The sequence below is a fragment of the Engraulis encrasicolus genome, chromosome 17 (assembly GCF_034702125.1).
Source record: "Engraulis encrasicolus isolate BLACKSEA-1 chromosome 17, IST_EnEncr_1.0, whole genome shotgun sequence".
Lineage (NCBI taxonomy): Eukaryota > Metazoa > Chordata > Actinopteri > Clupeiformes > Engraulidae > Engraulis > Engraulis encrasicolus.
The window spans coordinates 2089399-2113296 of NC_085873.1; the positions used below are offsets into that span (position 1 = coordinate 2089399).

At 42.9% G+C, this 23898-nt stretch overlaps 2 protein-coding genes across 4 annotated transcripts in view; both read left to right on the forward strand.

Annotated features, from left to right (window-relative positions):
* LOC134467686 (5'-3' exoribonuclease 1-like) overlaps positions 1-15081 on the forward strand; it is a 47615-nt gene extending 32534 nt beyond the window's left edge. Inside the window, exons 29-40 of one of the 3 annotated variants that reach the window (XM_063221540.1) lie at positions 5788-5920; positions 6193-6262; positions 7516-7726; positions 8301-8399; positions 9061-9153; positions 9508-9600; positions 9938-10054; positions 10766-10901; positions 11325-11503; positions 12297-12410; positions 13411-13522; positions 14773-15081. In XM_063221540.1, coding sequence (XP_063077610.1) covers positions 5788-5920; positions 6193-6262; positions 7516-7726; positions 8301-8399; positions 9061-9153; positions 9508-9600; positions 9938-10054; positions 10766-10901; positions 11325-11503; positions 12297-12410; positions 13411-13522; positions 14773-14996 — 1581 coding nt within the window. In that variant the 3' untranslated portion in view covers positions 14997-15081. The remainder of the gene's footprint in view (positions 1-5787; positions 5921-6192; positions 6263-7515; positions 7727-8300; positions 8400-9060; positions 9154-9507; positions 9601-9937; positions 10055-10765; positions 10902-11324; positions 11504-12296; positions 12411-13410; positions 13523-14772) is intronic. The other 2 variants (XM_063221541.1, XM_063221542.1) reach the window with 2 other exon arrangements.
* A 2887-nt stretch (positions 15082-17968) lies between these two features.
* On the forward strand, positions 17969-19298 carry LOC134467594 (5-hydroxytryptamine receptor 1A-like). The gene has a single exon (XM_063221436.1). It carries the CDS (start codon positions 17969-17971, stop codon positions 19121-19123), a length of 1155 nt encoding a protein of 384 aa, XP_063077506.1. The 3' UTR covers positions 19124-19298.
* Positions 19299-23898: the final 4600 nt, after the last annotated feature.

A 23898-nucleotide genomic window follows, 5' to 3' on the forward strand; every position in this document is an offset into this window, starting at 1 on the left:
GTTTTCTTCTACTATCAGGCTTGAATTATGGTCATACACAGGCTATTAAATGTTTGAATAATGTGTCAAAATAGGCCTACGTTACGTCACTATGCAGTATCTTGTCGTCGTCGTTAGAGCAGGGGGAAAAGTTCAAGCTCAGGATTTTTTTTCACTATCACCCCTGTTCTTGTGATCATGCCTTTATATCAGTAAAGGCCATATTGTAAACACCAATGAAATGTAAGAATGCCCTATGACTGGTACATTTTGTGTATGACTAATATGTTCAAATACAAAGTGACCCAAAACGTGTGTAGAAACCAAAATCATTTTTTATTATGAAAGTCATCTAAAAGCACATTTTGTTTGTAGCCGTTACAGATATCTGGCGTACAGGATGTTTGTCAGTTGGTGTTGGGGATTCCTTGGGCGCCATCGTGGTTCCATCATGTGTCGTCCTGCGTGTTCGTCGGGAGTTTCCAGATAGTCAACAGCAATACATGGGCTTCAGACTGCCTCCCCTGCGTTGAAGCGGAAGATGCAGCTGGTGATCACCCCCTCCTTCTCAGGCCCACGTCTTCAACGCATCCTATGCAATGAAAGACATGTTGTATTTCTACTGTATTTTCACATTAATTTTGCTGAACTATTCAAAGTGTAATTTTTTATGTAAATATACTATTTTAACTGTTTTAATTCAGATTACAAGTCTTATTTTTATTACTTTTTCTATATAATTAAAATAAGAAATACTTACCAGATGTTGCCTCATTTTATACGGGCTTCACTCTTGCCTCCCTCTTCATGGCATTGGAGTAATGGATCCTGTAGAGGGGATCTGTGGACGTGGTGGCCTGGTCTCGTGCAGCATTCTCATTGAAATGGAGGACTTCCAGGAAATAAAGAGAAAAATCGAACGTGAAAATGGTGGTGTATACAATGCAAATAGTCAAAAATCTATGCAATTAACATTTCACTTCCCAAGGGATGCCAACATACACTTTCTGGAGCAAATTGTAATTGTAAGATGATGCTGCAGGCGATGGGTCTTTACTGGTGTTGAATTGAGGGGAGGTGGAGGCTCAGTGAGGGAATCTGTGGACGGGCCATAGTCTTTGCAGCAGCATAAAGTAGACTGCACGCCCTGAATAGAAATCTCCATTTTCTATTTTTTTCTATTCAGGTGTAATAAAATAGGGGCGTACCTTGCATTGTGTCTTTTGTTTACTGACTAAAGACACTTGCTGAAAGATGCACCCCTTTTCTATTACATATAACGTTTTCATTTGTGTCGGCACCCTCAAAGTAATTAATTGACATTCCATGAAGCCTTTTCCTTGCTGCAATTGATAATGAATCTGCTGCAATACAGTACTCACTAAAGGATGACATGGTTATGACAAAATAACTAAAACATTTCAGAGAGTTCAGACAAATTACCTTCACTTCATAGACAGCTGTATGCCAGGCCAGCACTTTCAGTCAGGTTCCATTCTTCAGTCACAGGTGGGTCAGTTTTACAGTAGACTTCTGTTTCTGGCTGAATCCGATCTGGCTGGTCTGTTACTGAGACAGGACAAAGAGACATACATTTGGAAAAGAGACATGGCATGAGAGTATAATTTACACTCAGCTTGTAACAAAAGCTTTCAATCAAAAGAAACTGAAACTACAGTTTACACCAGTCTTGAAAGTTATGCTTTGTAATTGACATAGGGTCTGGGAAATTGTACAGAGTACTAACATTTTGTATACGCAACACCCGAACACAGAATACAGAACACAGACGTGACACAGAACACATGAAGTCTGTGTTCTGTGTTACGCCTGTGTTCTGTATTCTGTGTTCGAGTTTTGAGGGTGCGAGGAGTGGGGAAGGAAGCAGTGGGGAATCTAGTCAGCTGAGGGTAAGTTATGTGAAGTGCGAGGTTTATCATTATGTATTGGTTATGTGGCATGGCTGTGGCCGACAACAGTCGTAATAAAAATGACACTAGAGCTACTGTCTAGTATGCTTGGAGGTCCCACGGTTACCTATTCATTTTCTCTACATTTAGGGCTAACATATGTCTCTTAGTTATAGGTTGGTAAAGCTGACCAAAGTAAAACAATATGTAAACAAACACCTGCCATAGTTTCCTTCAGACTCTGGTCTTCAGTAATCTACAGAGCAATGTGCCTGAATCGGCACTGACTGGGTCAAATTTGGGTTGTTCCTTTTTTTCTCCCTCCTCAGTAGGTACAATGGAATAACTAGTGTATGCAATATAATGTACTAAGGTTGTACTTACACCATAAATGAAGGCTACTTCTTAGGCTACCTCTTGTAACAGGGACACCGTTTGGTCCACAGCATGCTTTGCTTACAACACTTTATTTGCATAATACCTTATAGGTTACAAGCTGCATGGAACAGTTGAAGGGTGCACATCCAGGGTATTATCCAGTGTGTCCAAGTGAGGTCCAAGTGTACCTATGGACAGTTGGTGCCAGCGGTTCGTTTCTCTGGTGGTTTGACAGGCGACCTCTCTTGTGGGAGGAATCAGATGTGGCTGGGCTGGAGCCTTGGAGAGTACAAAGACAGACATTTTGAGAAGCTGCACTCAAGTAAAACAATGTATAGCCTGCCTGCCTACTCTGCTTGTGATAAAAGCTTTCAATCAAAAGGAATAGTGCCTGCAGATTGATTATTAGTTTTGAAATTCATTTTTTATAATAATATACTCTCATCAGTAGGCCTAAATGATGGGGGCAGGCTACTTGTGTGTAGAATTCTCTATATCAAGAAAAGAGCATGTTTATCCGTTACAACTTGCTGTTCTATCTCGATTACATTCTTTAGAAAGGTGAAACATAGCCTACAAATATGGGCACGAGTCATGAACCACTTCAGATGACGGTAAATTATACCATGTCTCGCCTAGCCTACATATGTCAACTTGAGAGCACTCTTCTTTTCTTGCCTATGTTTTTGCGCATCAGATTAGTTTGAACACAAAGTCGACAAGGCAAGCGCCATGGGCGAGGTTGAAATTCCCCGTGACACACCTCATAACAATCGCCATAAACACAATTGTTATGAAGTGTCACTTGGGGACTGCAACGAGGGGTTATTGACTTGAATAACGGATAATTAACGACGATCATTATACAAGTTAGGAGGAGGGGGCTTTGGGAGACGGACATAATCAGACGCAGATTTGGCTATAATTTCAAGATTTTCATCCTAACTAACAATCGCTCAAAATATGGGCACGAGTTATGAACCACTTCCAATGACGGTAATGTCTCGCCTACATAGGTCAATTTGAGAGCTCTTCTTTTCTTTTGTATGTTTTTGCGCATCAGACTGCGTTTGCACATAAAGTGGACAGGGCAAGCGCCCTGGGCGAGGTTGAAATTCCCTGTGACACACCTCATAACAATCGCCATAAACACAATTGTTATGAAGTGTGCTTGGGGACAGCAACGAGGGGATATTGAATAGCGGATTAACGACATCATTATACAAGTTAGGAGGAGGGGGCTTTGGGAGACGGACAGAATCAGATGTAGATTTGGCTATAATTTCAAGATTTTCATCCTAACTTAGCTGCGCTATCTAGGCTAAGTGAAGTTGCATGGTTATCACCAGACATCAAAAGGGAGATTATGGTCTTGTCTGCACGCTCTCACTACCATATTGCCAAAAGAGAATCCCTCTAGAACTAGAGCTCTAGTTCTAATAATCATCTGACTCGCAGCCATTGGTGACCTTTGTTGTCAGACTCCGTGACAGGAGACGTGGAATGTCTGGACAACCAGCCTAGAACACTGCTCATCAAAGTTTTATTCGTAGTTATTACTAGTATGATAATTTCACGTCAATCAGACACTTTTGCAGTCCACTTTTGGGCTACTGATTTAACTGGTTGGCAAACAAGAAAACATCAGTGGCTTGGTTAGCATAAGATTACGCATAGCACCTACCACACCATTCACTACAGTAACCTTGTCACACCACTACAGTAGCTAGAAGGGGGAACACATTTGAAGATACTTACAGGTCCTTCACCTGTCGACACATCACGGCCAGTTGACCGCGTCCTCGGTTAGGCAAAGTCTGTGTGCCAATCCTGCATGGTATTGTCCCAAGTTTCCAAAGCAGTATTCAGCCAAATGGTTCGCACACACTGTAATTTGTTTTCCAAGTGTTGGTGGAATCTTGCCATCAAAGATGAAATTTAGCCACGCAGATTTTCTCTGGTCAGTTGGAAGAAGATGCACAGACTTGTGTGGTTCCCCACAACCGACAACAAAACACCTTTTTTTGCTTTTGCTTGCCAAAGCTCGGTTCCCGTTAGCGATGAAGCTAAGATACAACAATGGCGGACACGCAGGTTCTTCACTCCATGAATTAGTGGGTGGGGATTTCCGTTGGGGGCAGGCCTGGACACCGCCGGGCAGCACCCTCATTGGTCGGCCCCTATATCACGTCACACAGGTGGGGAACTGCTAACTGGCTCACAGGAGGCGGTGTCAAATTTCGCCTGGTGACTCACAGAAAGGGGCTGGATGGTTTTTTTTCACATCTGGAGTGTATGCAAGACCAGTAGAGACCAAAACAAGAGTAGGAAAGCCCTAACAAAGTGTTTTTTCACAATATGTCCCCTTTAATGGTCTTTCTCTGAGGAAAAGTATTTTCCTTCGACATTCAATGAAGAGCACTCAAAAGAAAAATGGTCGATAGGGCTGTTGAAATGTCCAGGTTTCTTGTCAGACAGAGGTGGCAATCCTAGGTGGGCCCACTATTAGAATCTCATGCGGGGCTTCTATAGAACTCGATTGCGATTGATCTGCAAGAATACTTCCACCTCAAATATCTGGAAGAGTACCTTAGCAACGCCGAGAACAAGTGTTGATAGGCTGACACCGCCTGCTCATCGTGTTTGACTGTCAATCTAAATGATTCTGAAACAATCCTACATCCTAAAACTAACAACTCAACTAACAATGCTCATTGGTCATTCAAACAATTTAATAGCACTCTGAAATGAAGGGTCAGTCCGAAAAAATCTTTGGATTGTTTGAAACGGACGGTAAACTACCGTCCAAACAACACAGAGTAGACTCAGTAAGAATTTTATAGGAGATGCATCGTTTCAAGTCTCCCGTAGAGATGCATGGGAAATGCTGCTCTACTTCCTTGTTCCACCATTGCTTCACTTTTGAATCAAATGGCCGCTGTCTATATATCTTCGTCAGTGGTCTACTGTATGCGTTATCCTTTGTGGTGCTAGCCTAGTAACAGACGAACCCACCTATCTGCAGAAAAGACAGTATTTTTACCTTACGAGTTGGAATGGCGTAATCCAAAACGACACACCATTTCGTCGACAGGGTGCCATGGCCCACCATGGTAATGCCCCCACATACTGGCTTGCATGCCCTTGGGGAATCTGGTTCAAGTCCGCCCTGGTTCATTTCCCAACCTTACCCTGTCTCTCTATCTTCTTGCACATTTCCTGTCTGCTCTCACACTGTCCTGTCACAATCTAGAATCACATCACTCTGTCTGTGTAAGAAGTAGCGATTCATTGAAGAGGGCTTAGCACGGCATCGTCTTGGTTGCAATGGCCTGTTATCTGTTTGAGCATAAACCGACTGTTTCCACAACTTCACCAATGGAGTGGGTGCGAAATTAAATGCTATGCTTTTCATGTTCCAGTCTGGCTTACCTGGCTAGTCTGTTGCGACTCTATAACTGTTGTACTAGTAGGCTACTTTATAGTGTGTGTGTGTGTGTGTGTGTGCGTGTCTCTGTAGCCTCTAGAGCAGCAGCATGGCGTGGTGCCTGACCCAGATGCGCAGTATTGGCTGCTGGATCGTGTGGTGAACGTGAGGGAGGGCTTCTCAGTTCCTCTCGGCCTCAGAGGAACCGTCATCGGCATCAGAGGAGGTATATAGAACTGTACAGTCGCCTTTTTACTGAGAAAAATAAAAACTTGTTCATAAGATCACACTTGTTGATTGTTTTGTTAAAGCTGCCATAAGCAGCATGTACTCTATGTTGTCATATACAGGTTTGTTAAAAATAACACAGCATTCATAAGATAAGGCATTTACATTTTTCCCATGTGGGAATAGAATACCGTGTGAGAAAAGTTCCATCGGACTAAATAAAACGAGAATATCAGAATTTACAATCCGTTTCCGCGTCTCCTTCCACAGCCGAGCGGGAAGCTGAGGTCTTGTACGATGTCATGTTTGATGAGGAGTTCACAGGCGGACTCACCATCAGGTCAGTGTGGACACTGGACAGACTGTGTGGCTGTATTTGCATTACATGCATTATATTACATTTACATTACATCACAGTTAGCTGAGGTCCTGTACTAGTGTTCGATTAGTGTTCATGTTCGATGAGGAGTTTTCTGAAGGACTCACCATCAGGTCAGTGTGGCCAGGCTCTATGGCTGCATTACATTACCACAGGCTCTATGGCTGCTGTACATTATTACAGGCTCCATGGCTGCATTACATTACATTACATTATTACAGGCTCTATGGCTGCATTACATTATTACAGGCTCTATGGCTGCATTACATTACATTACATTATTACAGACTCTATGGCTGCATTGCAGGCTCTGACTGTATTCTATTACATTAGCTTCAGGTGAGTGTGGACTGCTCCTGTGGCTTGTTGAATTTGAGTGTTTTTTCCTCTATTTCTATCTTCTGTTCTATTCTCTGACCATGCCTCCTTTGGGTAGTATTGCATTGCATTACAATGCATTACATGACATTGCATCACAGTTAGCTGAGGTCCTGTACGATGTCATGTCTGATACAAACCAAAGGCAGTAAATAAGTGTCGAAACAGTTAGTCATACCGTTGTAAGCGAAAAATGTAATTTCAATTCTTTGTATGACCAGTGCATGTAAAGAAATTGTCAATAAAACCGACTTGACTTGACTTGACTGTTTCAGCTAGTTCTGCTTCACTTGACTTGACTGTTCCAGCTAGTCCTGTTTCACATTTGCACTGTCTGTGTCTGTGCCATTGAGAGTAAATAGAATGGAGGCCAAAATTCTATTTCATTGTTGAAGCCAAGTTGGAGCCAAGGTTGGACCCAAAAAGACCAAAAAATGGCCAAATCCCATTCATTCCTATGAGAGACATAAAACCCTGTATCTCCCTTAAATGCCACTCCAGGGGGATCATTTTTCGCTCAACTAGTAGGTCCCCTTGCTCTCCAACTTACCAGGGTGGTGATTTTTTGTGGTGATGTTTTATTTTAGAGAGATATTAAAAGTTAAATTCACCAATGAGCATCAGAACATGGTTTGATTGACCGTTAGAAGTCTTGTTGTTGTCCAATCAGCACCTGCGTTTGGCGTTGCTAAGGTGGAATGTAAGTTGGAATGTTCCCAAATCTGGCTTCAAAGCGTTGAATGGCAAATAGCGTTGATTTGGCGTCCATTCTATTTACTGTCAATGGTCTGTGTCTGTGTCTGTGTGTGCTTGCATGTGCGCGTGTGGGTTTGTAGGTGTTCTGGAGGTCGTGTGTACCGGTTGCCTGCGAGCGCCTTGATAAACGTCAGCCATGGTGCTCGCCTAGAGCAGCAGGGCTCCCATAAGCCCACAGCCGCCGTCAAGCCCTCCCCCCTCTCAGCCTCCCTCTCCTCTCGGCCTCGACGCAAGATACTGCAGATAACCGGCCTCCCCCACCCCCCTCGCTCCACACTCGTCCCCACACAGGTACAGTACGAGCACCAGTGTGAACATTTGTTTGTCAAGGGATGTGCGTGCGTGCGTGTGTGTGTGTGTGTGTGTGTATTGTATTGTACTGCCTCTCAACCTCGACACAGACTCCAACTTAATGCCCTACCTCACTCCACCCTCATCCCTCCAATGGTCACTAGCATCTTCTTAAACTTTGGTTTGTGCCTCATACTGTGTGTGTGGTTAGCCTGGCGAACTCTCCAGGCAGAGACAGATCCCAATCCTTCCAAATATGCAAGCAATTAATAGTACCAAATGCTGACAATCCCATCTCTCAGGTCTTCCACTTAAGCAGATATGTCACTTCAAATACACAAATATGTTACATAACATCAGAAAATGAAGTACTGGTCATGCTAAGATCCAAATGAATATCTTGTATGACTTCCTTTATCCTGAAGGACTGTATCCATACATTTCAGAGTCATACAATTGTATGAAGTCATACAAGCACATTCCTGTTCCCATCTTCACTTTCCTATCCAAATAAGTCTTCTAAAATATGCATTCAAATTATGTTGCCTGATGAAGTGTTGTTTTTATCCTGCAGCTACTTAAGGGTAAAGGCTCCAATCTCAAGGCTGATCCTAGGGTTAACAGACACTTGCCTCTCAAAGCCCTCAATCAGAGAAACCAGCAGAAAGTTAAGGTACAAACTATTACTTCATGTAACATTGTATTTGAAGAACTATGTATCTGTATTTCCATTTGTTGTCATCTATTATTGAAAATATTTAATTACAGGATTTTATGGGTTCACTTTCCCTGCTGTATATAGTTTTCATGTTTGTATTGTTTTTTTTAAATGAGGATCACAAAAAGAAAGTTAAAGGGACACTGTGTGATATTTTTAGTTGTTTATTTCCAGAATTCATGCTACCCATTCACTAATGTTACCTTTTTCATGAATACTTACCACCACCATAAAATTCTAAGTATCCACTATGACTGAAAAAATTGCACTTTTTCTTACATGAAAAGGGGGATCTTCTCCATGGTCCACAATTTTGAATTTCCAGAAATAGCCATTTTTAGCTTTAAAATTGACTGTACTTGGGGCATACTAGAAAATATTAGTTTATTACTAAGTAAACTTTCATGAAAAGATCAAATTTGCCAATAGGCAGCCCCGTATCAGTGCACAGTGTCCCTTTAAGATACATCTCCATCTCTCCTATTCTTATTTGATTTGATGTCCTAGATTGCTTACAGTTGATGCCTTAATACATTTCTGTTTGCATGTGTAAATGCATTTTTTGTGTGTGTGTGCGTGCGTGCGTGTGTGTGTGTGTTTGTGTGTGCCCACACAGGTCACTGGTAAGGCAGAGGACTACAGCAGTGTATGGCAGTCCCTTCAGGGCTCTGCAGGACCCGGGAAACCACCAGCTCACTCCCACAAGAATGTACGTTCACTTCACTGACCTCTGCATTGTGTTGGACAGTATTTCATTGGCCACCTGTAATACACATTTGAAATGATCTCCCAGGCCAAATAAAATTACACTGCCTGGGCCACTTTTGAGTTTGGCAGTCCTGGTCTAAATAATGAAATACATTTGCATTCCAGTGCAGTAATTTCAGTTTCCATCAACTCCCAAACACATATGACCATTGACATCCCTGTATGACCTTGCTCATCGTCTACCCATCTTCCACATTTATCCTCTCTGACCCTTAAGGCATCCAATCAGAATTCAGTTAAATCATTTCACTACCGCACATCTAATAACGTTTGTGTTTTACGCCCTAAAACATAGAATTCACGAGGTGGCATCAGACTGTTGAAGAGAAGTGAGGATTTAAGTTCAGCATCCGCTCAGGAGCAGCCAAATATGGTGAGAGCTTTGGAGGTATTGGAATCTCTTTGGAAACACCATATCCTACCAATTGGTCAGAACTGCAATGTGGTACATACAAACACTTATGATATTGATGTTTGACCAGGGATTATAGATTAGGCGGAGATGGTCCATAAGGAGTTCTTCCGGCATCGATATGACATAAGGTTCTAAGCTGCAATCCTATGGCAGCCATGGCCCTTTAGGAGGCTAGCAGAATGAATGCAGTTAAATTGGAAAGGCACGCACATTTAGGAGGCCGGACATGATCCCACTTCGTTGCATTGGGGCGCATGCTACGTGTTATCTTGGTTTGCCATATTGAAAATCTTTGGTTTGACCTTTTCAGACTTCCTCTGAGTTTGAAGACATTATTGCAAATCTGAAGATCACCAAAGGATATGACGTTGTTCCTCCATGTCCATCCAAGGAGGAAGGACAGTCGGGCGAGCCGCTTTCTCCCCTGGTATACGTTGTAATAGTTGATGTCCTGCCACCTTGTGTCGAGTTTGTGTACTGTACCCAAAATGATGTTCAATGATTTCCTGTCTAACGATGGCTCCTCACCGAGCACAAACTTAACAGTACATACATGAAGTTATTTTGTAGTGTTACTGTTTAAAGGTACACTGTGCAGGAAATGGTCAAAAAAGGTACTGCAACTATGCTGCTCATTGAAACTGGGCTGCCTATTGCCAAATTTGATCTTTTCATGATTTTTTTCTAGTAATAAACAAACATTTTCTAGTATGGCCCAAGTACAGTCATTTTTTCAGCTAAAAATGGCTATTTCTGGAAATTCAAAATGGCGGACCATGGAGAAGATCCCCCTTATAATGTATGAAAAGTGCAATTTTTGCAGTCATGATGAATACTTAGAATTTGATGGTGGCGGCAAGTATTCATGAAAAAGGTAACAAATGGGTAGCATGAGTTCTGGAATTAAACAACTAAAAATCTTACACAGTGCACCTTTAAGGAAGAAAAGGAAAATGGATAAGGCGGGGAAAAAACATACTGGTTTCCAACCATTACTGATATTTTGCGGTTACAGACTTGATAGCCTCATATTAAGCATGTGATGCATTTGACTCTGTGGTTTGAACTTCCTCTTGGAATGTTTCTGTTATGTGCATTGTACTTACAAATTCTTTTGATTCTGTGGGGTGTGTCACAGAAGGGAACGCTGATTCTGAAGGAGATACTGAAGATCGATGACTCCCCTGGCCCCGCCTCTACTGACACACCACCTAGTACCACTCAGCCAATCACACGACAGCAGAAGCGGCGAAAGCGCACCACTAAAAAACTTGGTACTCTATTACTTAACAAAAGTATCATATTCAGGGGCTGGATGGGAAGCAATTTTACATGGGGTGAAGGAAAGTTTAGGGTTGCTGTAGTATCCTGCTATAGGGGACCTAGGGTCGAGTCTGGCCTGGGTTCTCTCTAAATACTACCCCACTCCTGTCTGCCCTTTTTATTTACAGGGGAGACAATCCCTGGAGCAATGCGGGGTTAGGTGCCTTGCTCAACGACACTTAAGCCAGGGAGTGTGTGGAAGGGAGTGGTTAAGTTATATCCAATAAAGGCTCAAAATGCCCATACAATATGCTTTTGAAAAATGGGCAGTCAACTCGCATTAATGTTTTCTAACAGAACGTTTTGGTGTCATCCAAACAGTCATCCTTTCCACTCCTCATCCTTTTTTATTTCATCTGGTTACCTTTCCACAGCTGTGAACTTTACGAACGCCCCCCAGCCTGCTCCAGAATCCACTGGTTGCCCTGGTTCCCCTCGGCCCCCAGGGCCCACAGCACTGCTCCCCAGCCCAGAGGCAGCAGCCGAGCTGGGCCGTCTCTGCATGAGCTGTGGCATGGGGCCACCGGAGTTCACCTACTTACGCACCGCACAGGTCAGCACAGACACAGACACAGCAGTTTGTTGCACTGTACCGCTGTCCCATACATACTCCCGCTGTCAATCCACACACGTTTACACACACTACAAAGGAAAACTTCTGGATGCAGAAAATGAACGGCGACTTTGACAGCTGCAGGTCATCAAAGTATTTTTATGGTCTGCTCAATAAGTAGCCTATCTGTACTGGACTGGTTGCCTGACTGGCGCCGGAAGTGTATGGAATGTTGTGTTGCACTTAGGACGGTCGGGCCAAGGCTACTGTGCTGGCACCTGACCGGTAACCACGCAGGAGATAGCAAAGAAAGGAAACGGGTGTCTATGCAGAGTAGCTATCTGTGCTCCTTTAATGAAGTGTTCATGGAAATGATATTGTGAAATGTGTTCTATTTAGAATTGGAAGAACAAAAGCCTCAGCAGTTTGAAACAAATAAGTTTCCTATTTGGAACTAGATTTAGTCTTCAATTCCCTACCCCAAAAAAAAACAAAAAAAAACATGAGCATGAACAGGAGGGGTCATCTTATATTCAGGGTCGACTTCTATTCAGGCCAATACGGTAATAATAATAACATAAACCACAGCATCTTGTTGCACTGTACCCATCTCATACGGACTCTCACATTCTCTCTTTCTCACACACCCATACACACACATAGCCCACATTATTTTGACTGTCTATACATCTACCGCCTAGATTGCTGATTGCAATTGCACATTGTAATACCTATGTTGTAAGAACTGTGGTATACAGTTCATAAAAATGACCTTGCCTATGCCTTTGTGTAGGGTCTGGTGGTTTGCCAGGTGAGGCTGTCCACTGGTCTACTGGTGCACGGCCCCCACTGCCAGTCAGAAGACGTCGCTAAAGAGAAGGCAGCGTTCATAGCCCTGCAAAGATTGGTAAGCATCCAATACAATTTTCCCTTTTTTGATTACATTTAGAAAATGTTACAGCGCATCATTAAAACAGCAGAGAGAATCATTGGATGCCAACTACCCACACTTGAGGAGATCCACCATACACGCTGCACAAACAGAGCATTAAACATCCTTAAAGACCACACACACCCTGGTCACAGGCTCTTTACCATGCTACCATCTGGCAGGCGCTTTAGGACTCTGCGTGCCCGCACTACGAGAATGAGGGACAGTTTTTATCCCACTGCCATTAGAGTTTTGAACTCAATACGTCACCTGCCCCCCCTCAATACTTCAGGACTATCGATACTGTGAGATGCACATGGATTTTTATATATTATTTATTTCTGTGAATATATCTTTTATTTTGTGGGCATTTGTGGGTTGCTACTAAACATAATCTCACTATATTTATATAGTGACAATAAAAGTCTACTCTACTCTCTACTCTACTCTACATGTTTTTATTTACTCATAAATAGGGGCAGGGCACTATGGTGGCGCGCTAAGCCCCCCCCCCCCCCAAACAACCCGGGTTTGAGTCCAGCCTGGGTCCTTCCACAACTAACCTGCCCCATCTCTCTCTCTCCCACTCTCTTCCTGTCATACTCTTGACTATCCTATATGCATAAGGGCACACAAGCCCTTAAAAAAACATAGTAAACACAGAGGAGAAGGAGGGGAGGGAAAGGAGAGATGAGACTCAATTCAGTCATTCATTCTTTCATCCAATAGAGAGAGACACACACACACACACACACACACACACACACACACACACACACACACACACACACACACACACACACACACACACACACACCACAGCCAATACGGTCTGCCTGCAAACAAACAAACATGTGCCTCTAGTGTTGGCCAGGGGGCCAGGTTGCCATCTCGGATTGCTCTTGTTTGATTGTATTCATTTAAAAAAAACTCCAATGAACAGAAACAATCATGCTGTCTTTGTCTTTGTTTTCAGCAGAAGTTGTCTGTGGCCTCTGGATTCCCCCGCCCCCCTGCTATGCTGTCAGGAGTGCCACCACTGAGGCCGACGCCTCCCCAGCCCACCATGCATGCCCAGCAGCGTCCCGGTGAGTTACCATGCAAACACACCACAAGAGGCAAAAGAGCTGCACAAGCGATAAAGCGACAGAGTGTGCCTGTTAAAAGCCTAATGCAAGCATTTCGACATCCCGATTGGCGGCAGCAGGTGTCGCAGAACGGCATCATAGCTCATTAGCATACTATTCGCTCAAGTTCAACTACAAACTGGTGCTCGAGTCACTGAAATCACCTCTTGTCACCCTAATCGCTTTTGTCTCTTCTGTCCCAGCTAAGTCAATTACTTACAGTACGTCACCGTTGTCGTTCCACATGCTTTTACTGTGTTTGTGCTATTAGACTCTGTTAAGGGCCATGCTGAACACCCTTTACTCCACAGCCAAGAAAACACGCTACACACTTGTTCCATATTATTAGTGGGCTTGAGATTCAATTAAAGTTTTGACATATTATTTATGTAAGGAGTCTAGTAAGAAGTGAATCTGAGGAACACTGGAAGGTTGAAATGGAGACTGTTGATGATGAAACTAATTAATTATTTACTAATTAATATTGTGATGTGAGGTCCTAAGCTGCCATGCCCCATATACTTCAAGTATACTTCAATATACTTAAAGGGGCACTGTGTGAGATTTTTAGCTGTTTATTTCCAGAATTCATGCTACCCATTCACTAATGTTACCTTTTTCATGAATACTTACCACCACCATCAAATTCTAAGTATTCATTATGACTAGAAAAATAGTATTTTTCATACATGAAAAGGGGGATCTTCTCCATGGTCCGCCATTTTGAATTTCCAGAAATAGCCATTTTTAGCTGCAAAAATGACTGTACTTGGGCCATATTAGAAAATATTAGTTTATTACTTTGTAAGCTTTCACGAAAAGATCAAATTTGGCAACAGACAACCCAGTTTCAATGAGCAGCATAGTTGCAGTACCTTTTTTTGACCATTTCCTGCACAGTGTATCTTTTAAAGTAACTTAAAGAGACCAGTCAGGGTTCAGAATGAATGAGTTCAATGGGGATTTTTTTTAAGTCACACCCCATTAAGGAGACCATGATTGATTCTTTTTTTGTTGCATTGTCGATGCCTAGAGCACTTTATTTTCATTATCATATTTGAAAAAAAAAATTGACGTTTTTTTCCATTAAGACAAAAAGTTTTTCCTCATCACATGGGATATGCACCAAGTCTTGTTGTATTGGAAGTGTATTGAATGTGTGTATTGGAAGTGTATTGTCATCTTTTGTCTCTTTTTGTCTTCCTGTACAGCCCTCCTCATGCCTCCCCAGGCCTACGGCTCCCCTGCCCCTGCTCGGCCATGGGTCCGCCCGACTCTACCCCCCCACCCCCACCAGGGCCAGCAACCTTTCTACCGTGGAGCCTTCCCTGTGGGCAGGGGCCGTGCCAGGGTCCCCCCACCACCACCGCTGCCCGCCATGGCCATTGGTACCCGGAATACTTTTGTGCCTCGTCAGCTCCGGCAGCTAACCTGACTCTCTATAGGTGAACGATGTGATCCGCCATGTTGAGTTTGCCATGCTCGACGGAACTGCGTTATCAGACAGTAGCACCATGTTCATTTGATGTAAGTATGCGTTAAGAGTTAATGTGCCGACGTCTATGTAAAACGTCATATTCATGTTCCTTTTTCTTTTCAGTTCAGCTTGGAATCTGCTGTTATCATGTGACTTGCCATTTTCAGTTGTTCAGTTTCAGCTATTTAGTTTATATTTTTCAATTATGATTATTATGGCTTTGTATTACGATGACAGTGAAAGCCTGAGAGAGTTTTAAGTAAAATTCAGTACTGTCTGCATCCCTCCATCTCTCTTGTCATTGCTTTTCCTGCCTGTTTCATGTGGCCTCTCCTATCCTCCTTCAATCTCTCTTTTCTCTGCCTCATACTGCCCTGTTCTGTAACTCTTTTCTCCTCTTCTCCTTCATAGAGCCACATACAGTGACACGCCATATCAGTCCTAGCGGTTTACCTCAGTCTAGTAATAGACGTGTAATAGACATGTGATTCACCCTCTCGACCAAAATTATCTTGTTTATTATTGTGTAATGGTGAATTTGGCTGTTCAATCTTATCTGGTCCCAGGGCAGAATAATTTTGTCTGAGAGCAGGTAAATTCCTGGTCCCAGGGCAGAGGTCGCATTTTTCTGTTTTGTTTTTTGGGAAATCCCTCGCTGGGTTAACACCATACCGTAAATGTTTTCGGTGTTGGGATCAGGTAAGTCACAGGTTCAAGCCCTGCAACACCTTGAAGACATTGGATGTATAGCTGAAATCACCAAAGCAAGCCAAACCATCCAACCCCACGACGCTCTGAGCACTATTACTTTCTGTACCCAAGCAACTAACAAACAGTACTGCATGTATAACTAATATCAAAGCAAAAACTAATGTAAAACTAATAACTAATGCTTTTAATTGCATATTAAATTACAATATATTTAATAATTAATAACTAATGTCTTGATCTTGATTCTATTTTTAAATATAAATAAAACCAGAATAACTCATGTAAAATGAATAACTAATATCTGTAGATTGCATCTTGAGTCTAGTCTGAAGTGAATAGGGGGGAAAACCCTCAGATAAAGCATATGTGCAAATGCCATGCGTGCCATGTCACTGATCTAGGGTCTCTATGTACAGGAGATAATACAAACAAATATGCCAGAGTAAACACATGTCAACTCCTAGTGTTTTTCCCCCGTTGCATAATACTGTACTGATGAACACACACACATACACACGTCATAATGTGGTACTGATGTGCACACGCACACTATATTTCACCACCTGACTACAACCCAAGCTTTATCGGAAACACATACACACAGACACTTGAGACAGAACACTGACAGCGACACTGTCCATTTTCATTCATATTAATTCTGGAGCTGCACATTTGACGATAAAGGACTTTCCCACCTTCCACTCATTGCCATGAAAGTGGTTGCCCCACCAGAAAGAGACTTATTTACAAAAAATAAAAAAAAAGTTTTGAAAAAGATAGCTGAAGAGGCCATGTTGTTGCACTTTGCACGTCTTATAAGACACTTATAGACCATATTTATTGCTAGCATATGAACCTTCAAAGTTAATCATTTGTTCGTTGTGTATTCACTCATTTCTTAGATGTATTAATGACATTATCGTAATAAGGCCCTAGTAGGCCCTAAACAGTTTTGTAAGTTTTGTAAGTCACTTGTGCAGACAGTCATTAGGCATGTATTTGTGGCCAACATGTGATCCCTACTAAAGTGTTATTGTTACATACGTGTGCACATACATCAGTGTAAGAGTGCTTCAAGTTCCATGTGGTGGCGGCGGTCAGGAAGATTGCCACTACTGCTAGGAATCTACTTGGGAGTTCTCTGCTAAGTATGGAGAGACATTGTGTATTTTACTCAATGATGTTATCGGTCTTTGTCTTTTTTTAAATCACTGGCCTGTTAAACTCTTTCCAGCCAGACATCATTTTTCATCGCTTTCTTTCATTCCTCAAGTGATAAAAGCACTAAATAAGGTTAAGTATGTAACCCAGTGATCCAGCTGTCTTGGACAAGCGAATGGTTTAGTATTGTGGTAATGCTCTCTTTTTTCCTTCCTGTCTTTGTCTGATGTGTTTGTCTGTGTCCCATGTCTGGTGCCAACGCGATTTCATTACAAATGCAATTGCCCCTGCCCCAAGGGGACTATAAAAAACTAACTTAATTGAGGAAGTTAAGTTGGTATGGGTGACATATTGAACGTCCACATTTGTGTCTGCCCAGTGCATTCGCGGAAGAGCCATGCAGAAGTGGTTTTGCTTGACGTAGTTTTTCAGACAGAATGGTGGTAGTAGACCTACCAACTTAATCAATGGTCTTGCACCATACTGAAGATAAAGGGGATGCCAACCACATTTGATGCATTTGAATAGACATTTTTCAGACATTATCATTTTGTTGAATGCACAAACCACACTTTATTTTTTAATGATAGATTTAAAGTAAGCCTACACCAGTGTCATACTGTCATACTACAGCACATTAGCATTGTGTGAATATGTTTGGCTAGGGTCCTCCAACAGATTCTTCCATGCATGAAGGGGCATGTGATTTCCTTGTGTCCACAGTGGACACTCCCTGCATCCTAGTGAGGTTTCCTCGCCAAAGGACTTATGCACAATATCCAGTATTTCATCACCAAGGGATTGCTATGAACAACAATAATACCACAAACCAACGGATGGGGTTAAATGCAAAAGGGGCATCGTGTTGTGGCATATCGACACATCTGTGTTGGGGGACCATGTGGCGTTTTTTAGTGGTTGTGTGGAGAAAAAGCGCGCTGCTGTTCGATGGTTCATAACGAAGAACTATTTCGCAAAATTCAGCTTTTACACAATAAATGTTTCACAATTCTATCTGTTTGGGGAGATCCCTTACCTGATCCGAGTCCATATAATCAATGCGCCTTGATGCGCACGGGATCAGAGTTGCCTTGCACTGCGTCAACAATATTGGGAGCTGCGCCGAGAGTGAATACACAGAAGCCATGGACTGGACTCATATCACATCTAATACAACAGAGCTACTTGAAGGTACCGCGAGCTATCGCGTTGTCGTGTCCTCGATTCTGGGACTTCTAGTAATCTGTTCTGTCTTCGGTAACGTTTGCGTCATTTCAGCGGTCGCGCTGGAAAAATCTCTTCGGAGTGTCACCAACTACTTAATAGCGTCTTTGGCTGTCACGGACTTGCTGGTGTCGGTCTTGGTTCTGCCTCTGGCAGCGATGTACCAAGTGTTGAACAAATGGACTCTTGGGCAGAAAACGTGCGACATTTTCCTGTCTCTAGATGTGCTCTGCTGCACCACGTCCATTCTACACCTGTGCGCAATAGCGCTGGACAGGTACTTGGCCATAACGAACCCGGTGGACTACATGAACAGAAGAACCCCAAAGCGAGCGGCACTGGTGATTGCTCTAACGTGGCTGAGCGGGATTATTGTCGCACTACCAACTATGTTGCGATGGAGGGACACGGAACATGATCCTGGTGTGTGTACGATCAGTCAAGACCTATTGTACACAATCTATACAATCTTTGGCGCGTTTTACATACCGCTTGTTTTTCTGTTGGTTGTTTATTTCAAGATATTCAAAGCAGCCATGTTCAGAATAAAGAAGACGACTAAAAAGTCGTTCGGTGTGAAGGAGAACATATCAGGGAATAACTCCTCGACAGGTAACATCCCGGTTACGCAATCGGCGTTGGATTTAGATGGACTAATTCGCGCCAACTGCGAAGCCAAGCGAAAAGCCGCAAAAGCGCGGGAACGCAGAACAGTGAAAACCCTCGGCATAGTCGTGGGGGGCTTTGTCCTGTGTTGGTTGCCATTCTTCATCGTCACTTTCCTCGTGTCGGTCTGTAAATCCCGTTGCGCGGTGCCGGTCGGGGTGGGCGCGGTGATCAACTGGCTCGGCTATTCCAACTCTATGCTGAATCCAATAATATACACCTACTTCAACAAGGACTTCAGAAACGCCATCAAGAAAATACTTCAGTGCAAATATTGCACCCCGAGACTAGCTCAGAATTTGTTACCCAGAACAGAGTGTTAATAATTGAGATTGACACTGAGGAGGTAAACGCGTGAAGAGAAAACGTTGAGGTCTCGATGGAAGCTGTCCAAAACTTTACGCATGGGCAAGGGCTGCGCGTTTGTGCACCATGGACCGACAGTTACCACAATGTTATTTTACCTGAATTCGGGATTTCTTATTTATGTTGGTGTGTTTATATATGAATTTCCTGTACGTGTATTAAGGTCTACTGAGGACGATTTACTAAAATGTTGGGGATAAACTGTCAGGCTAAATGCTTTTTTTCATGTTAATGCCTTCTGCAAATAGACTTGATGGCTGGCTTGATAAGTGCACGTGGGAAATGTAAATAATCTGTCTCTGTTAAAGTGAAATGTAATGACCGCTATTTGTAAAAGCAGATACATCATCCTGCTCAAGGTTCTGTGGGCTGTAAATGTTGTGTAGGCCTATTGTAAATACTGTATGTGGAGTAAAAGTTGCCTTTACTCCACACACACACACACACACACACACACACACACTCAACAAAACATCTGTCTCTCTCTACACACCAGACCAGCCGTCTGGCTCTCTGTCATTACTATCCAATCCCTTATGTCCCTGGGAGGCTTCAAATGGACAAACATGCACAAGTACACATGCATGCACGCTGGCACATACATTTCAAGTGCTTGAGCTCGCTGAAATTGTGAATTTCCGATGTAATGGAATAATAACACAGGCCTGCTGTGCATCAGAGCAGAACATTCTCTCTCTCTCTCTCTCTCTCTCTCTCTCTCTCTCTCTCTCTCTCTCTCTCTGGCTTGCAGAAACTGTTTATGTGGTCATACTCATACTGCACTCATCAAATGCGCCATAATAAACCCATGAATGAAAATAGTCCAGCACTTACAAAAGCCTGCAAAATATAATTAAAGGGTAATTGTTCTAGAAACAACAGTATGTTTTCATGCATACCATTATGAAAGGTTATGAGTCAAACGTTATCTACAATTGCATCACCACACCTTTCTTTACATGAAGGGGTGGTTATCAAAACAACAGAGGAGATCATCCATTTGAACACTGTCTGGAGCACACCTTACATATGGAGCATATGGAAATCGGGAGGCACCAGGACCGCTGGCAGCCTTTGTTGGGCGCCCAATGTCACCTGCATGGGCCCTCTTATCAATACATACAATGTAATACCAACACATACACACACATTTCTCTCTCCCACTGCTATCTTGTCACCATCTTTACAGCGCTGCCTCAAATAACGGCTTTAAAAGTCTTTACAAAAAAACCCGTAGCAACCCATTTCTTGGCCCCCTTTCTCCCAGGGACCTTGACGACTGACCTGTTTTTTTCCTTTGCCGACTTCCCTGGTAGGCACACACTTCACTCACCCCTGCAATGTGTCAATTTCTATGGAGTGTGTGTAATGTACCATTTTAACTAACGTCACGATTCAAAACAAATGGGTTTTTAAAAATCAAATCACTCATCCCTGTCACTGACTACTTCAGTTGCTAGAGTAGAGCTGTCAGGTGGATGGTAAGGGGCAAGATAAACAGACTCAAAACGCCCCTGCCCTGCAGCCATAAGATCTAACCATGGAACAGAACAGCTGGGAGGTGCAGCAGTGATGTTTGTTTTTCTACTTTTCTTTACACTACACCAGTGGTTTAGCCTAGAAATCTAGACGCCCCTAGCGACCGCAAATTGAATTTGCTCCCGGGGGCAGTCTAGCGGACCCCGGTCGTTTTGCGAGGCTGAAAGTTATCCGATGACAGGGCCAATCAAATCGCGAGGGGGGCCGGGCTACCTAGTAAACAGGAAACTTTCTAAGAAGAAGCATGGTGTCCGTCCGTGCTACGTACAGCACTAAAGTGTTTACTTAATTTAAAAAGACTGGATGATAATACATTTCGTGGCTGACATGGATTGATGTAATAATACACCATGAACTTATCGGACACAAATAGATCTCAACACATTACCATTTGATCATTCGATGTTTTAAACTAGCTCGGTAAGCTAAGTTGAGCATTTACAGAACCAGATAGTCACACGCTATTATCAGACCACTACTGTAGGTGTAGAATGAAATTGCGGCCCCAATTTATAATAAGACACATGCCATTAAAAACGAGACATTTGGGAGCTTTGAAAGTCTTTGAGTAGCTTACTAAATAGATGGGATCGATAGTCTGGCTAATAGAGTTCTTCAGTAACGCGGAAGCATGTAGTAGATTGTAGTCTTTCATGTTAGCATTTAAGGACTTCCTGGTTCGTATCGGCTTCCGGCCTCCATTGGGAATGAATAGGGGTAAATTTCAAATAAGCTCCGAGTGCAAGCACGCGCTTAGCGAACCCCCGCAAACTGTCGAGGGTGTTAAAAATAGGCTGTAGGTATGACATGGTTGATCATTTTGTGTCAAACTTCGACATAAATACGATGTTGCGTCCATATGCTAAACCCGGAAGCTTTTGGCGACTACAGAAGCGGCGCCTGTATCTAACGGCATGTACGTGCGGAGGGATGTACCCATGGCAACCAAAGGAAAGTATGTAGTTCGGAAGTTTTAATGATCAGAAAGGGGTTAGCAATATTGAATTATAATCGTCATGACTTAACCCCTTAATGCGCGGCGTACCTCCAGTGGCACGCTGTAATAGACATTGAAATGTAACTACCATAACACTACAATACTATGACACAACACAGGCCCTTTAGTAATGTACCACGACATGGTCATTACCATATTGGTAACAATGAATTTATAAAGCCGCGCCTTAAGGGGTTAACATGTGAATACACCAACATGATGATACGATCCGTTCCACTAATGAGAAAGGGATGCAGGGACACGCTAATGTTCGTTGTTGCCGTGCAACTTATATTTTTGCCAAACCTGAATCTCTATGGCGTTTTGCAATGTAAAAAATCGCCATCGAACCGGAAGTCCAAACGCCGCATACAAGTTGACGTCAACGCTGAAGAGCTCTATAGAGCTCGAAAGTGACGTCACTTCCCCCGATTTCATGGGACCTCAACGCCGTTTTTAGCCGAAAATCGTAGCATGTAATCCAATGGCGGTATTAAAATGATATTTCGTTCCCCTTCGAGTTGTGCCACGAGCTCCACATATGTTGTTTCTGATATTTTTGTTTAATTTTTCGTACGAACCCCCAAACTTTTTAGAAAGCTGTGTTTCTTCACATTTTTCATGCAAACGGCCTCGGAACAAAACATTGATGCTTCTGCATGAATAATCTTTATCTAGCCTCTTAAACAGCATATTTGGAGCCCAGCGCATATAATGACTGTGATCGGAAGATATTTACACGCTACCATGTTGTTAGATGGTCAGCTTAGGTCCCGTGAAATGCGGAACTAAGGGGCGGGACTTTCGAGCTCTATTGGAGCGAGCTGACCGGGGAGCGTCCTGCGTTGGGAGCGACAATCAGGGAAAGTTATGGGTATACAGCTAGCTAGCTAACACCGAACATGCCATGTTGACAACAATCATAAATATAACCATTTAACAAGCCCCAAATTGCTCGACATTTCGCTGATTGATCAAAGAGGGCCATGTGGTTGAAAACGATGCATAAAAATCATTGTAATTGGCCTTGGCAGTGGATCAAACAGCTAAGGCACTGCACTGTTGCACCAGGGACCCGGATTTGATTCCAGCCCAAGGTCACTTCCCCATCCTCTCTCTCTCTCCCACTATTTACCTGTCACCTTCTTTACTGTCCTGTCTCAAATAAAGTCATTAATGTCTTTTTAAAATCTTTACAAAAATCCCAGAAGTGAGCAGGGTGCAACCATGACAACACTCGGGATGCCTTCCAATATGCAACCTTGCGTCCTCCATTTGGGCTTGTTGCCTCACATTTTGCTGATGTCCCTCCTCCATGGAGAAAACAATTAAGTTTCTTCACTGTCAGCCTAGCCAAAACAATTTTTGGGGGGCTATTCTTCATTTACAATCCGTTTTGAAAATGGGAAAAATACTTTACAATTGAGCTTTTTTGAGATATTGACATATAATGCTGTTGTCGGTGATGTCATCACGACGTATTACTTCCTGGTACGAGGCCACAAGTACAAGTCGAGGATGCAAGGTTGCATATTGGAACGCAACACTAGGTGTTCAAGGCTGCTCCGAGAGTACATATGGCCAAACCACAGTGGCACCTCTGGCCCCTGGTCAATTAGATTACCAAATGTCAGTGTCCATTACTTGGTGGAGTTGCAGCTGTGGTTATACGACTGAAACCTTGTTAAGTGCTACACCCTCCGGCTACTGTCTGGTCCCTGACATGAACAAGCCAGCCCACCACCATGCACAACAACTGACTTGTAATGGCAGAAGAAATGGGACGGCAGGACTTCATGGTCGACAAATGAAATGGTGCATTTGGTAAAAGCCAACAAACTAAAATGACACGGTAAAAAAAAAGTGCAGTGTTAATTCAACATGTAGAGGCAGTGTAACACCTTCTAGTGTATTTGATCCCAGAGTAGGCCTACTCGTTCAGTGAATTAACACTGCATTATACTGTGTACAAATCTAAATAAACCATCCAAAATCAATAGACCTATAAAGCCTGACACCTGATTTTAGAATTGGACACAATGAATTTTGCTGTGTTGATTCAACAGTTATAAGATCAACCAGAAGATAGTTAAATATGCCTCTCACTGGATTGACTGTGTAATAATTTGAATAGTTTATTTCCAGAACTCATGTTACCCATTCACAAATTTTACCTTTTCCACGAATACTTACTAC

What these genes read in the sequence shown, in the direction of transcription:
- LOC134467594 (XM_063221436.1), top strand. Translation starts at nt 17,969, where the DNA reads ATGCGCCTTGATGCGCACGGGATCAGAGTTGCCTTGCACTGCGTCAAC.